Here is a 15,326-nt window from a genome sequence, read left to right on the forward strand (position 1 = left end):
TCCAAAATCAGCAACAATTCAGTCTTTATTTGATTTGATCGTATTGATTTAATCACAGATGAATCAGGTGTTACAAAAATATATAACTTGGTTTAGAAAGCTTAATCTCACACGAAGATGCAATAATTGGTAAGTACATGTACATGAATGAATACATGTCAATACTGTAAGGTACTGAGTGGGCTTATGAGGAAACTCGCTCTGAATATGCCTGGAATTTTTTTTCTTGGACAGGTCAGTGAAAATTTTGGGAGCCCAGACAAAAAGTACATTTTATATCTAAATAATACAGTTAAGCCTGGCCAAGTCGGCACTCTTGGGACCTGCACATTTGTGACAACGTACACGATTGCCACCACCTGCTGTATTTAAAGTTGTCATTTTGCCAACTTACATGCAAGGCCTATGCACATGATTTGTTGCAATACGTTTGGCTTCGATTTACCTTGGTTTATCTCCTTATGGCTTGAGTTGATTCCAACAAATTAATACTTGATTTTTATCATCACAGGCTGGGGTATTTCGTAGCATTCCATGTACTGGAGACCATGTATGTGTACATTTATACGCGCAGAGTATTGAACGTACTGTCCATAAACGAAACGTACGTGTACAACATATTGCAAATTGAATACGCACATTGACTGCATCGTTCAATAAGACGACGCCCAAAATAGACCTAGCACATGCGTGCAGGACTAGAGGGGTACATGGAATTGATGTGCTCACGATAGATGCAGTATTGGAGAAACCCCTTTTTGATTGCGCACACTGTGGAACATGTTGCCGATCGCAGTGCAAGAAGTCCATGCCAATGTTTGATTTTTTTAAATGGCAAGTTAAACAAAGGATTTTGTTGTGCTTTTTGTGGAAAGGGGACCGCGAGTAACACACCAAATTTAGCCAAATGGTGACTTACAAAAGCCAACTTAAAAATAAAAATTTCAATGGAAATGCATTAGAGACGATCGGGACTTTCGTTAGACAGCCACCTTGAGCGATTTGGCGAGTTGTACGATGTCGACTTGGCCGGAGTTTACTGAACAGGGTTTCTTGCAGAATTTGACGACAGGAAAATCCACTGGAATTTTCAAAATGAAGACAAATTGCTCTTAGCTGGTTTGCGCAGATCGCCAAACTTTCCCCGGAACTTGGCAAATGTTGCAGCATTCATGATAGCATTGACTATCATGGTGTGGGCATCATGGTCAGTCTCAACAGCCTCGGTAGATGTCACTGTGGCTTCTTTGTACAACCAGCTGTCATCAACATTGGACAAACCAGAAGAAATGCACAAGGTCAGAAAGAATGAGGACATTTTTTTATCAAATTCCCAGTATTTTTCAAGATCTTCAATTTGGCACAGTAAAAAGGTTTATAATAATATAGGTTTAAAATGTGAAAGCCCACAAGTGTACGGATGGAGTGAATTCGTGTGAAACCCTTTCAAAGCATTTTTTCCCCAATTGTAATTCTACCACATGCTTGTGCTTATTCGAGAAAACCAAAATCATTCTATTACGCGTCAGTGTACGAAGTGCACGCGCACACCTGTGTGTCAGTTCATGAAACCGAAATTATTGATTACGCAGTTTTCACAAACTGACAGCACAAAGCGCATGTGTGTCAATTTGTGAAAACAGTGACGAATGAAGTCCTCCAAGTCACAAGCCATCCATGCTAACTGTGACACCTCAACCGCATGCCTGTTTCATTGTTAATCACCGGGTACTTAGACTTGTAATTTGACAAGCTACTGGTGGACTTATGATTAACTTGCGACTGAATTGTGGTTGACTTGTAGTTGACCTGTGGTTGACTTGTGATTAACTTAAGTGTTGACAAGGGATTGACTTGTGATTGAGGTATGATATGATTGTCTTACCTAAGATGAGGACCACTCATTGGTATCTCCAGCTGGCAGGGTATGATATCAGTTACCTCTAGTAACTTGTCCTGAATACAGTCCTTGAGTTTATCCAAACCATCACCCTTGTCAGCAGACACCAAAATTCCACATGCTTCATGTTCACTTCCCATAGGCCTGCACACAGAATACAGATACATGTAGATTTCATCAGGTGTGCATACCAATTATGTGTACAATCATATCCATATGTAAAAAGGAAAATAATAATAATAATAATAATAACAAAGCATTTGTAAGGCGCACAGTATCTGACAATAACAGTCATTCAAAGACGCCGGTCAGTGAAAGTCAGTGTGTGTGTGTGTGTGAAGGTAGAGGTCATTATGTGTAAGAGAGAAACTGATTGAAGAGGTGGGTCTTTAGGTGGCGTGTGAAGAGAGATAATTGGTGTATTGCCCTTAACTCGTCTTCATTGTGACCAACGTATGAATTAGCAATTGTTGACTGCTATGATGTGAGATATATTGATTTTAACACTCAAGGGGTGCATTTATACAGTTACAAATGATTTTTTGAAATTTGGAGTATCTGCACAACGTTTTAAATAATCTGCTTGTGTATGATTTTGTTTATTCATGGACTTGAATAAGTCATGGACTTATGCACTATGAAACTTTTGTGAAATTGTCATAACTAAATGTTGCGCAGTGTGAAATGCAGCAATTACTGGGACAATAAACTGTGGCGCAAGTGGACTTGTGCCACTGCGTAAAGTTTTGTGAAATCTGCTGCTGATTTTACGTAATTGGCACCACGAACTGACACTCAGTTGCGTGTGTGTGCACTGCACGCGCGTGTATTTACAGAACCGGGTTATTTAGGGTTTCACGAACTGACATCCTCCACAGTGCGGCACTTTTAGAGTGCATCCCCTACATTTTCGGTTTCACGAACGGACACTTGCCTTATTTTCACCAATCACAACACTTTTTAATTAAATTTTTGAGAAAGCACACAAGTATATGAATGGATTAAATTTGTGTAAAACTTTTCAAAATGTTTTTCTCTGTTCTGTATTACAGCATTATGCTTGGGTGTCAGTCATTGTTTTGTCAGTTCGTGAAAACAAAGAATCTTCCTATTTTGTATCAGTGTCGATTGTTGATCGTGTGGTTTTCACGAACTGACACCTACTTGCGCGTGAGTGTCGGTTCGTGGTGCTGATGACGATTTGATTGACTTAGACTGCTGAGATATGGCTGAGATGATGTCTGAATGAGTTGTGAAATTGTGATGAAACTTGCTTATGATGACTTTTTGGTGACTATACTACGTATCATCCTGCCAGCCGTTGGGTGTCATTTCTATAATGACTAGCAGGGCTAGTACTCATGATTGTGAAGACCCTATGGTCAGTAAAGGTTTGGAATAATAACTGAATAGACTTACTCTTGGAGTTTATCTGCCTTGTTGCAGACTTCCACCATGTTATCAATGAGTGAATCGGACACACCAAGTTCTGTCAACACTTGAAGGACGTTAAGCTTCTGTGATACTGTGTCTGGGTGGCTGATATCCCGAACATGTACAATCACATCCTGATACAAATTATAAAAATACATGAAACACAGCGTGAGAATCACACTTGTGCCTTCCCTTTTCTCCAGTTTTGAACCAAAATGTAAAAGTGTTGGCCTGCCTTGGTGCATTTTTTAAAGCTACAAAAGTTCTAAAAATCTAAAGATGGGTGTTTATCAACTAACCTGACAAACTTTTAGCTCTGTGAATGCTGTACATTCTGAAAAAAATATTCTAGGATCTCGATTTCAATTCAAAAGTTGCAGAGTCATGTTTTGAATTGCGCCCGAAATCAGCGTCCTAGACACGTTCTCATTCAGCCAATTGCAGCATATGTGCGTCGTGTCAACGCTTGCGCCCACCCATGCACGAATTCACCAAATTGCCGACCAACTGCTTCCAGAAATTTTCAAAAATGCATCAGTAGATGCATTTTTGGAAAAGGCCTTCTTTTATTGTTTTCTTCAAAATGACAGCCTGCCACAAAGAATAATTTCGCAGGGAGTTTAATTTATTGCCATTACTATGTTTAAAATAATTTTGTCTGTTACATTTTGGATAGCTTCAAATGATAAACTCTACCTTTACGTCCATATCATTGAAGAGTTGAAGATCCGACCTACAGTACATGTTTAATGGAATATTTGTCAATGAAATGGGGCAAATGATTAAATGTCATGTGACTAAATTCCACCAATCACATGACAAGGATCTATTTAGGTGTTACATACAAAATGCTATTTCATGGAATGGACTGTTGAGATATCCATGGAAAGTTAATTCACATTAACTCTTTGCACGGTGAGTTTCAAGGATTTACTAAAAGGAAAAAACTATTTGATACAAATGTAACTCACCGAGAGCAAAACATCTTCTAGAGTAGCAGCAAAAGAAGCAACCAGATTATGAGGCAAGGCTGATATGAAGCCAACAGTGTCCATATAAATGACGGGCATTCTGTTGGGCAGTGTAGCGGCATGTGCAGTCACATCCAACGTTGCAAATAGCTGGTCTTTGGGTTGCATGGTAGCATCTCCACTCAGTGCCTTAATGAGAGTGGTTTTTCCTGATATAGCACAAATGATGGTCAAGACAATGTTTTATCAATGCTTGTACCTGAACGCAACATGCTGTTCTAAGCAGACTAGGAACTACTGTATCCCCTAAACGGTATGGTATAACATGTTTATCCCACCACTGACACCAATAAATCAATTGAATATCAAATAACAGAATCTGTGTACCGTAATTTCCTGCGGATAAGACGCGTCTCATCTGACTTTCTAGACCACAAAAACATCGCTGCGCCTTATCTACAGGTGCGCCTTATCTGGTGTCGCTTGAGTTCAAAGTGACGGTCTTTGTGTGAAGAATTCTTTCAATGCCGCAATCCATAATGCGGTCAACCAAGGCTCAACTCTCCAGACATTGTGACCGTATTTTCATTCCAACAATGCCGCGATGTGTTGATCCCCCATGATCGTGCTTTCATTCCAACAATGCCGCAATGCGTTGATCCCCCTTAGTGATCGTGCTTTCGTTCCAACAATGCCGTCATACAAACGTTTTTCTTTGTGGCCGTTTTTTCATTCCGAAAATGCTGCAATCAGAATTACTTAAACGTTTGGAAATCGCATTCACTCAAGTTCTATTGTGTGAACGTTGAGGGTGTTTATTGTACAGGATATCTTCGAAGTCTGCAAGCCTGAAGATCAAGATGAAAACAGTGCGAGTCGGTAAAAGCGGCTCAGGAAAGCGTACTTCCGGCCCGAGCACCATGTTATGCATACAGAGACCGCACGAACCTCAGTGCACGTGTGGCCGAACATTTTGTAGAAACACGCTGCGGTGTATCATCAAGTCCGAGCGGTAAAATCTCGTTAAAATATATATTTCAACGGACAAATACATACACAGAGAAGAGAGATCACGTTCTGAGAATTAATTTGCGGAAATTCTCTTTCTCCACCGATGTATGTTATTTTCTACGATCCAAATTCGTCCTGATACGCTACTGTAGTCATGCACGGAACATCATGGTCCGGTACCGTACGTAGGCCGTAGTCACTGGTTCCTGGCCCACATCATAGCTTCGATTCTGTAAGCATGCGATGGGAACCAACGAATACTGATGGCACTGCTGCCGCACGGAACATCGTACAGCGGCATGGCTTCGACGACGTGCATCACAAATGCGTCAGAATTACAGGCCTTTTCGTCAAGATTTAGCGTGTCAAGATGAAATAATATCGTGTAAACGATTATGTTGTGCATGCAAATGGCGTGTGTAATATTACTGTGCGTATCGGCGGCTGAAAATGTGATCGGCAATTTGTTTTCTGTGTACGGTGAGTAATTATACTGACACTGTGACAGCTCGGTTACTTCTCCCACGCGGTCTGGGTAAATTTTCCCGTGTCGAAAGTCCAAGTGCGGACAGTGGTCACATTTGACCATTTCTCACTTTACTATCGTCTCGGTAAAACCTTCCAAAAAAAAATCCAGTGCGGACACGGCTTAATTCATCCTCCGAATAGTGTGATCGTTCTAAGGCAACACAATGGCCCCTTTGTGGCGCTGTACCGACACCGGGTGACGCCTGGTGTTCTTCTGTGTGCGGTCAAACATGCGTCTTATGCGGCGGTGCGCCTTATCTGTTGGCGTTTGAATTTTTTTGGGGTGATTTTAGGGACCTGCGCCTTATCCGCCGCGCGCCTTATCCGCAGGAAATTACGGTACATGTATTCAACAACTGACCTGCTGACACCAGCAAATCAACATACCTGCATTTGTGTATCCCACCACTGACACCACTGGAAAGTTCTTCTTGGTCCTGCCACTGCGTAGTAAAGTTTGTTTCTTCTTGAGTTGATCCAAGGCTTTGCGTACCTTCTGTTCCCGTTCTTTCAGGACTCGCTGCCTGACAGTCAAGTAGGTTTCTCCTCCCCCACTGATGAAGGAGTGCCCGCCCCTTTGCTGATCCATGCTGCTGGATTCGTTGCGGAGACGGGACCTGTATAAAGGAAATATTGAAACAAGGAGAGGTGGGGAATATAGTGGTTTAACCAATGTTATGATAATTACCATAGGAGTACCGGTATGCCATGTTGTATCTTTTACTCTCTATAGTCTGAGGGTTCGATAGTCGGAAGGTTCAGTACTCCAAAGGAACAATAGTCCAAAGGTTCATTAGTCTGAAGGTTCATTAGGTTCATTATTCAGAAGGTTCAGAAGTCTGAAGGTTCGATATTCTGAATAAACGATAAGGTTAGACAGTCCGAATATACCACAAGATTAGATAGTCCGAATAACGATGCGGTTCGATAGTCTAAATCAATGAGGCTTAACAGTCAGAATTGACAACATCGAACCTTACTGTCAATTCGGACTACTGAACCTTGCATGCTTTTCAAATTAATGAACCTTGGGACTTCTGAACATTGTTTTAATTTCAGACTTTTGACAGACTAATTAACCTTATTCTTAATTCGTACTCCTGAAAAACTCCTGAAACTTCAGACAGGTGAACCTTCGGACAAATGAACCTTTGGACTAACGAACCTTTGGACTATCTCATCAAATGCTCGGATTAATGAACCTTAATTCACTTTTGGAGTAATGAACCCCCGGTTATGGGAAATTGGTGTGTTTTGGACTATCGAACCTTCAGATCAATGCCTTCAGACTATCAAACCCTCAGACTATCGAGAGGATCCTGTTTCATCATAGAAAAATAGGTAACAACTCCATATACCCAGTTTGAATCCTACCAAGTACTGTGCAGCACAACCAATGAATCTACAGTCCCACTGGTTCCAATAATATGTGAGGCTTCTGACAAAATGAGATGGAACTGGGCGCAGGCAGTAGTGGACCTTTTTTACAATTTTCAGTAATAATTCGATATTTGTAATCTTCATGTTTACTTCTCATACTTTAAAGAAACAGCATAAAAATCATGGAATAAAAGTGTTTCAAAGAAAAACAATTGGCATCTTTCATCTCCACGGTCTAAACTTTAAAGACTTTTTCTCAGCATTTTAATTTTTTTGACATGTCAATCAATGCGAACTTTATAAACAGCCACAACCTGTCAATGGAAAGTCCAAATGTTCAACAAACAGTATTGATAAGGAGAATTTTATTCCCTTTTTTAATACCCGTAAATCCTCATTTTGACCTCTGCCCAGTTCTGTCTCATTTTGCCTGAAGGTCTCATAACAAATGCAGTGAGAAGCCAATGTCTTTGCTGGACATGTAACTGACCTGAGGTATGGGATCTCAGCGAGGGCAATCTGCATCTTGGCCTCTCTAGTCCTCGCATGATCCTTGAAGATCTTAAGTACTACACCATATCTGTTGATATCACACACAATATAAAGAACATACATTACTCTCAGTTGTTTTACAATGCACCAGAGTTGCTGACTCGAGTCATGTGACTTGGACTCGAGTCGGACTCGAGCCGCTATTTTTGTGACTTGTGACTTGACTTGTAAATACCAGCTTTGACTTGTGACTTGACTTGGACTTGCAAACAATGACTTGTGACTTGACTTGGGATTGCAAACAATGACTTGATACCAACCCAAGTCAGACGCTACTCGAGCGATCCAATACACTTTAATTAAGCTATTATACTTTTAATTAGCTGTTTCATTCCAGAAAATAGACCTCAGTGACTGAATCCAGTAAAATGAATAGTTCCCACTAGTTTCAAAAGTTTTCAATAAGACTGTCACAACAAACTACAGTTTTCAATGACCAATTGTCTCTTGCTTAATGTATTGGTTGAACAAACTTTGAAAGGAACCTTTCATGAAAAGAAAGCAGGCCTTTGTCAATTGCATGTAAAATACCGGATAGCCTAACCCATTGGTATACATGAAAATTGAACAATGAAGTGTTAGTATACTACATGTAATCAAGTGAGGAAGTCTTTTTTTCACGGTCATCTCAACATTTATTTCTACAATGTAAAGTAAATTTATTAAAGTATACAAAGGGCTAATATCTGACAGATATGTGATAAACTACAAGAATAGTAATTGCAACACATTGAAAAAGGGGAATTAAGGAGGCATGTTCAAAATAACTCTTAAGTTCACGCCAGGTTAATTCTTTTAGCTTATTACAGCTGGACAAAATAATGTGCAACTTGACGTGTTCTTGGAAAAAGATGCTTGTGACTCGACTTGTTTTTAGACCAAATGACTTGTGACTTGACTTGTGACTGGACCTAATGACTTGTGACTTGACTTGTGACTGGACCTAATGACTTGTGACTTGACTTGGACTTGCAAACAATGACTTGTGACTTGACTTGGACTTGCAAAAAATGACTTGCTGCCACCTCTGCAATGCACCCATTGGTTTGACAGGATTTTGCAAGAATTAACTCTCCTAGTGTCTGAACAGTCACAGACAGTCAACAAAATAATCCTCTTCCCCTGTCATGCCTTTAACACAGGCTAGTCACCAACAGTCAGCTCATATTTCAAGCAAAGAGCAAGGAACAGGTAGCACTCTGACTAGTCAAATTCAGTCAAAAGACAAAAACATGCAAGTGGCTTATCAATCACCTACAGTCAAAGCATTGCTGTATCCAGTTATACATAAGGCTCCTGTCATTTGTGACACCAGAAAATAATGCATTTGTAACTGAACAACTTGACCATGCCCATGTGAATGCCTGGTGAGACTGGAGCCTAAAATATAGCATTCATCCAAGATATGGTTTAATTGGCATCATTAAATGTGTAGTGTGAAAATTCAACAACTTCAGTGTGTTTTTTCAAAGGGTGAGAAGTGCACAGTTTAGATGCTACAATGTAAATGATGTATACAGAGTCAATGTTCCCACCTGTCGTACACCTGCACCCCCCATGCTTCCTCCAACTCCTTTTGTTGTAATGCACTCAACTTCTCCACACTCACGAAGACAGCTGTAATCTCAGGACTGGATTGGATCATCTCCGTCAACTTGGCATGAGTTCCCTTGCCAAAGACTGACTTCTTAGCTGGCTCCTTGACCCCTTGCACCAATCCCTCAACTACCGTCCAGTCCGGAATGGTCTCAATCAAGGCCATGGACTCCTCCAGTTGCAGCTGGGGGTTCGAAACCTGTCCATGTTTGGAACCTTTGATTTTAAGGTCAGGCTGGAGTACAAGGAAGCGATGGCCTCCCACAGGAGGCGGGTCAAGGTCCTCTGAGATATGCTCCTCTTGCAAGAGGATCGCATCCCATTCTGATGTATCATCATCCATGTCATCTTCAATAGTTCTTATATCTGACCCTAAACTTTCAGTAGTCCGGTGCTCCTTCGTTTTCTTGTGCTTTCGATACACACCATGAGTTGTTTGGTATGACGACTTAGGGAACCATGCCAATGCTGCTCTTACCCATGGCAGATGCACAGCTGTACCCGTTACCGACCAGCTTATCTTACAGTGAGCATGACACTGGAACGCACCAACTGTTCTGTTTAGGCTGGGAGAAAGATGGCCCAGTAATCTGCCATGGCAAGCATAAAGGGGGATGCATGGGAAACCTTGGCCACGTGTGATGGATGTACATAGAGTCAGCGTGTCTCTTACAGTAACATTGACTGTTCTTGTCACGATCTTCGTGATAGCTGACATAGTCATGATAGTGACAATGTGTAGCAGTCTTATTCTGTGAAGGAAAACTGAAAGAGTTTGCCAAAAAAATTGTTTCAACATTTAAGAGAAAACAAATTAAGTGTAGCTTATAAATACACAACGTACATATGGGTTGCTGCATCACTTGAAAATAACATGTACGTATGCGATATGCGCTGTGAGTGGATTTACTATAGGCACAGACCGAGCGCAACCCAGACTTGGCCAAGTCTAGCATGCATGGTGCATCGATCTCCGCACGCGCACTGCCTGTACGTAGGCCTGCGCGATATTCTGCATGTTCGTTGTGTCATGGAGAGGAAGGTGCAAAACATTGTGCACTCCAAAGTTCCACGCGCGCTATCGTCATACAATTGAGGAGAAACGGTCAGAAATGGTTTCAAAACGTATTTAAAATTCATTTCTATTTATTTTAATTATATTTCTTCCCTTCCAAAAAAAATATCCAGGGTCGGCCGCATTTTTAGGGTCGGTCGGGTTACGCCAACATAACACTTTTTTTTTAGGCCTAAGTTGGGTCCAAGTTACTCGGACTACAGAACTGTAAGGTTTTTTACAAACCGTTAGCCTTTAGGCGCTAGGCCTAACATGCCTGAAGAGTAAGAGTTACTAAGACCAATTGAAGTTGCTGTAGCAGCACATTCTCAATTTTTTCTGACCTCGAAACTCTGCTGTCGCGAAATGTTTGGCCTCAATATTTCACAAGTATTATCTGGATGAGGATTTGTACCTCTAGAGTGGGTTGAAATTTCTCAAACGTCAAACAAAAATGTGAAATTTACACAAATTTCGTTAACTTCAGGCGTCTCGCACTCGGCCGTCTCTCGTCGTTTACCGTCGACTGAGGGCGCTCTTGACCAACTACAGCGCGGCCGCGGCTCATCATCATCATGCATCGCGCGAGGCACGGAGAAACTATCGGAATGAAAGCCGCGCTGTCAATGTCATTGTTTGAGCATGCATAGGCGTGGACGACTTACATTCTCCATTATTTTAAAGAAAATCCACATTAAATATATTTTCATATTGGGTAAGGCCAAAAAAAAAGTTTCCGGTTTCTGGTATGCACGTGCGTCGCCGTAGCCATGCGCGTCGGCAAAATGAAAAAGGTTTTTTTTCAATGAAAGATGATGACTCAAAACCGCCAAACTCACTGGTTTGACTGGAATCCTGCTGCTGCACAATTCTAACGTATTTTTAGATGGGGTTATGATCGAGAATAAGCTTTATATGGCCTCTGTGGACCCCCATATATTTGGGGGTTTAGTCGGGCACCGTTTGCAGTCATCAGTCGACATTTGAAGCAAAAAAAACAGGTAAAAAAAAAAGCCGCGTCGCCGCACCACTTTTGGGCAAGCTCCATACCAGAAACCGGAGACTTTTTGTTTTGGCCTAAGGCAAGTTTTTATCAAAACTTTTAGATGGACAGCTCGAACAATAGGGTTGAATGTGATATAGTTCAGTCGGAAAAGGGGGGTATCGTGCACCCTCGGAAAATCAATTTCTAATCAACGTCTCTAGGTCAGAAAAAAAATGCGTAGAAAACGATTTGCTATGTTAAAAAAATTCAAAAAAATTGTCCCACGTATTGTTTTTATGCAAATTAGTGCCACCATTACCGACAAATCTATTTTTCACTGTATCTCAGCCAATATTGCAGATAACTGAGCGAATTTGGTGTCTAAACCCATAATGTCAAGGTCAGAGATCACAATAAAACTTTTCTGGAAGTGACCACATGTGTCTGTGGCATAGGAATATGCAAATTAGTGCCGCTAATACTGGAAAATCATGTTTTTGGCATATCTCGGCCAATATAGCACATAACTACACAGGCAAGTAAGGTGTCTAAACCCATGCTTTGAGCGTCAGGTATCATTAGAAGACCATTCACGAAGTAAATATGTGTATCTCTGGCATACAAATATGAAAATTTTAAATGGCCGGTTTATCAAAAATTTGATTTTCAGCCAATGTTTTATTCAATTTCAGCCAATATTACAGTTAATTTTGAATATGATGGCTTAAAATCAACTTTGATAATTACTGCCTATCAAAAACCCTTTCCTGTCAACATCAGCTGCAATATTGGCTGAGATATTGGGTAAAATCAAATTTCTGATAATGAATTTTTAGCTTTGGTTAATATCGAATAATGGAGTGGAAAAAAATACGTCATTGCACACGGTACGGGTGCCGTCTAGAAAGTAGAAGCGGGCCTAAGACAAAAAAGTTTAAAAAGTAAAAAGAAGAGGTAAACAAAAATCCAGAAGGCTGTTATTATTCCGTTTATCATTCGAGCGAGGTACGTACTATTTGGTCATTTCTAATTTAAGCTGGATTGTTAGTAAATTTTGGACTTTTTTTCAAATAACAATAAGCCAAGCCTGTAATCGTTAATGACGGTTTTTAATAATTACTTTTTGTGAGATTTACAATTAAAAAATACCGACTCTCCTTCAAGGGCGGATCCAGGGGGGGGCCAAAGGGGGCCATGGCCACCCCCCCCCCAAAACGAAACCAATTTTTTTTTTTTTTTTAATGTGACATCGCAATAAAGGCAGGCAATGAGTACACCACCATCTTTTCCTCAAAAAAATTGGTTAAAGTGGTCAGAAATTGCCTCAGATCGCACCACAGAGCATCTAGAATCCAAAAATTTTTCGGGGCCCTAGCGGGCCCCGAACCCCACGCCGTAATTTTTTAGACCCACTTTTTGGGGGGACCAAAATTTTTTTTGGCCCCCCCCCAAAATTGTGTTCTGGATCCGCCCTTGCTCTCCTTTCGCGTGGGTACACAGTAGGCAAGATGGCGCCATCTTGTATCTATAGGTTCACTGTGGTTGCAAACCATGTAAACATATTTCCATACAAGTATAAGCTCACTTTCGCGCACTTGCAATATTTAAAATACCGTCTCTCCAAGGTGTTGAGGCACACACCAAATTAAATTTTATTTCTTCATCTTTCCTTACCCCAGACTGTGGTATTTTCCGATCCCCTGAGCCCATTTTTTGGACAATAGGATCAGCTAATCATTAGTACGTCTAAAAATTGAAAATATCAGTCAGTAAAGTGGTTGAACATTTTCTACCGCATTTCTACCTACCTTTCCACACTGAAACTGCCAACAAAATTAAGTTACCTCTTTAAATAATAATTAACTAATGCAAATATATTAAACGTTAATAAGGTATTAAATGTGTGCTTGGTCGGTTTTAAACACTCTCTTTAAGAATTTTATAAAAGTGGGTAAGTCTGGTGTTTTCCGCCTATCTGCCAAAGGAATCCCATTTTAACGTCTCGATCATTAGGCGGATGTTGCGAATAGGCGGATGTTGGATGACAGTTATCTACGATCGTAGATATACGAAACAACAACAGACCAAGCACTGTGCCTTGAGGCACTCCAGATACAGCCTTCTGTCAGACTACCACTGATAAGCTTCTCCATTGATCACAACTCGTTGTTGTCTCTGGGTTAAAAAGGTGCTGATCCAGTTGAGGATGTTGAGGATGAATGGCCTTTGCGAAGTCCATGCTGTAATGATATGAGGATATCATGTCTATCAAGGTGTTTACTAATCTGAGAGTGGAGGATGCGCTCGATGAGTTTACACATAATAGCTGTCCGCGAAACAGGACGATAGTTCCCTGGGTCGTCCCTCCGAGCACCTTTTTTGTGAAGGGCGGTGGCATTTGCGAGCAACCAATCTTCAGGAAGATTCCCCGGATTGCTGGAACAGAGCAAATGAATGGATAACCAACCCACGCACCCATGTCTTCGTTCATACCTAGTGTGGACATTCCTTTGTGTTCGTGTAGTTAAGAAAAACCTGTGGAAAAAAAATCAATTTACTCACACTGTGAAAACTCTTTCAACTTCAATTTTTTCTATGATTCCTTGAGTGTTTCTCTTCATTTTGCGACCGATAAACCTAACCTTCAAATGCCTCTAAACCTGTTTTCAGAGAGGGGAACCTTGTGCCAGTGTACGTGTTCATCTCTTCAAACCGTAAAAAATACCAGAGAACAAAAGAGAACAATATCGTCCACGATTCCCAGCATACGTCCGCGATTGAGGTCGAGTACAAAACATATTGGAGTCTTCCTAAAATGTTGAGTACAAACAACAGAGGGACAATAGGACGTCCACGATCGACGGTGAACACGTTTGTGTGTGTGCCTGTGCAGAGCATGTGCATACATGTGATTCAAAAGTTAGCAAATCTGCGCGCGTTTTTAGGAATTAAAACGCCAATTGCCTGAAACGCTGTGCTAAGATTGGCTTCTACCGAAGTGGGTAGAAGCCAATCAATAGACTGTGTACAAACATGGAACAAAGGGGCGCGTACGCTTGACATTTTGACCAAGTCTGGGTTGCTGCACTGTACGTTTTTAACATTTTGGTCAGGGTTTGACGCATGATGGCGGCCGTAATGGTAAGGCGTGTTTAGTGTATAATGTATGCGCTAAAGACGTATGCTGTTTAACAAACAAGCCCAAGATATTCTTGAGCATCCTGAAGTCTACGAATATGTCTTGTGGGCATTTTTCACGTATTAGTTTGTGGTGCACGTGGAACAACAAACTTTACTCTTCATTTATATAATACATCATTCGGCAGATTGATGTCTAATTAATATTTGCATATTATGAACAGGTGCGGATCTAGAGTGGTTTTGGGGGTCAACCCCCCCCCCCCAGCTGTGTCTTAATTTTTTGTTCTTCATAGAAATACATTGAAATAATGTGAACCCCCCCCCCCCCCGCCCTGACACCCAAACAATAATGATAATTACATTTGTAAATAATATCCGTGCGTGCAATTTTGTCATAGCCAACTGGGTTATAGAAATACCGGTATTTCTACACTATTCTGTAACAGTGTTGATGATCGTCGAATTTTGAACAGCGCCTCCATTGAAAGTATATGACACGAGCCCCCCCCCCCCCCAACTTTACGGAAGCCAAGTGTCCGGAGAAAAAAAACCCGTCTACATTTAAGTTTTTTGGCTGCATGAAACCCCCCCCCCTTGCAACAATCCCTGAATACGCCACTGATAAAATGGATAAAAGTGTTGACTTGTCCTACTGTTTTCCAATGTGAACAATTTGTGAATATTACTCATTAGTAGCTCTGGTAATAGCATATAATGCTCATAGGCGCAGTACAATCAAATTAAAAAAACAAGTTGAAGTTAAACATTAAAATA

At 41.0% G+C, this 15,326-nt stretch overlaps 1 protein-coding gene across 6 annotated transcripts; it reads right to left on the bottom strand.

Annotated features, from left to right (window-relative positions):
- Positions 1-11,013, bottom strand: LOC119725903 (putative GTP-binding protein 6). Of its 6 annotated transcripts, none has more exons than XM_038197501.1 (8): positions 10,894-11,013; positions 9,312-10,124; positions 7,715-7,804; positions 6,232-6,461; positions 4,306-4,514; positions 3,320-3,468; positions 1,886-2,044; positions 1-1,259 (listed from the first exon to the last, which is right to left on the bottom strand). In XM_038197501.1, exons 1-8 carry the CDS (start codon positions 11,001-11,003, stop codon positions 1,091-1,093), a joined length of 1,929 nt encoding a protein of 642 aa, XP_038053429.1. In that variant the 5' UTR covers positions 11,004-11,013; the 3' UTR covers positions 1-1,090. The 6 variants fall into 6 exon arrangements, with proteins under 6 accessions (XP_038053429.1, XP_038053433.1, XP_038053434.1 ...); XM_038197505.1 differs by having other exon boundaries at positions 9,312-10,137; positions 10,894-10,944; XM_038197506.1 differs by having other exon boundaries at positions 10,842-10,942.
- Between the last annotated feature and the right edge of the window lie 4,313 nt (positions 11,014-15,326).

Source organism: Patiria miniata, unplaced genomic scaffold (genome assembly GCF_015706575.1).
Source record: "Patiria miniata isolate m_02_andy unplaced genomic scaffold, ASM1570657v1 HiC_scaffold_19, whole genome shotgun sequence".
Taxonomy (NCBI): Eukaryota; Metazoa; Echinodermata; class Asteroidea; order Valvatida; family Asterinidae; genus Patiria; species Patiria miniata.

Coding starts and splice junctions, on each gene's coding strand:
- LOC119725903 (XM_038197501.1), bottom strand. CDS start 11,003: ATGATGATGATGAGCCGCGGCCGCGCTGTAGTTGGTCAAGAGCGCCCT. Junction 7,805..9,311: donor GGGGTGCAGGTGTACGACAG/GTGGGAACATTG, acceptor TGATATCAACAG/ATATGGTGTAGTACTTAAGA. Junction 6,462..7,714: donor GCTGAGATCCCATACCTCAG/GTCAGTTACATG, acceptor TCCTTTATACAG/GTCCCGTCTCCGCAACGAAT.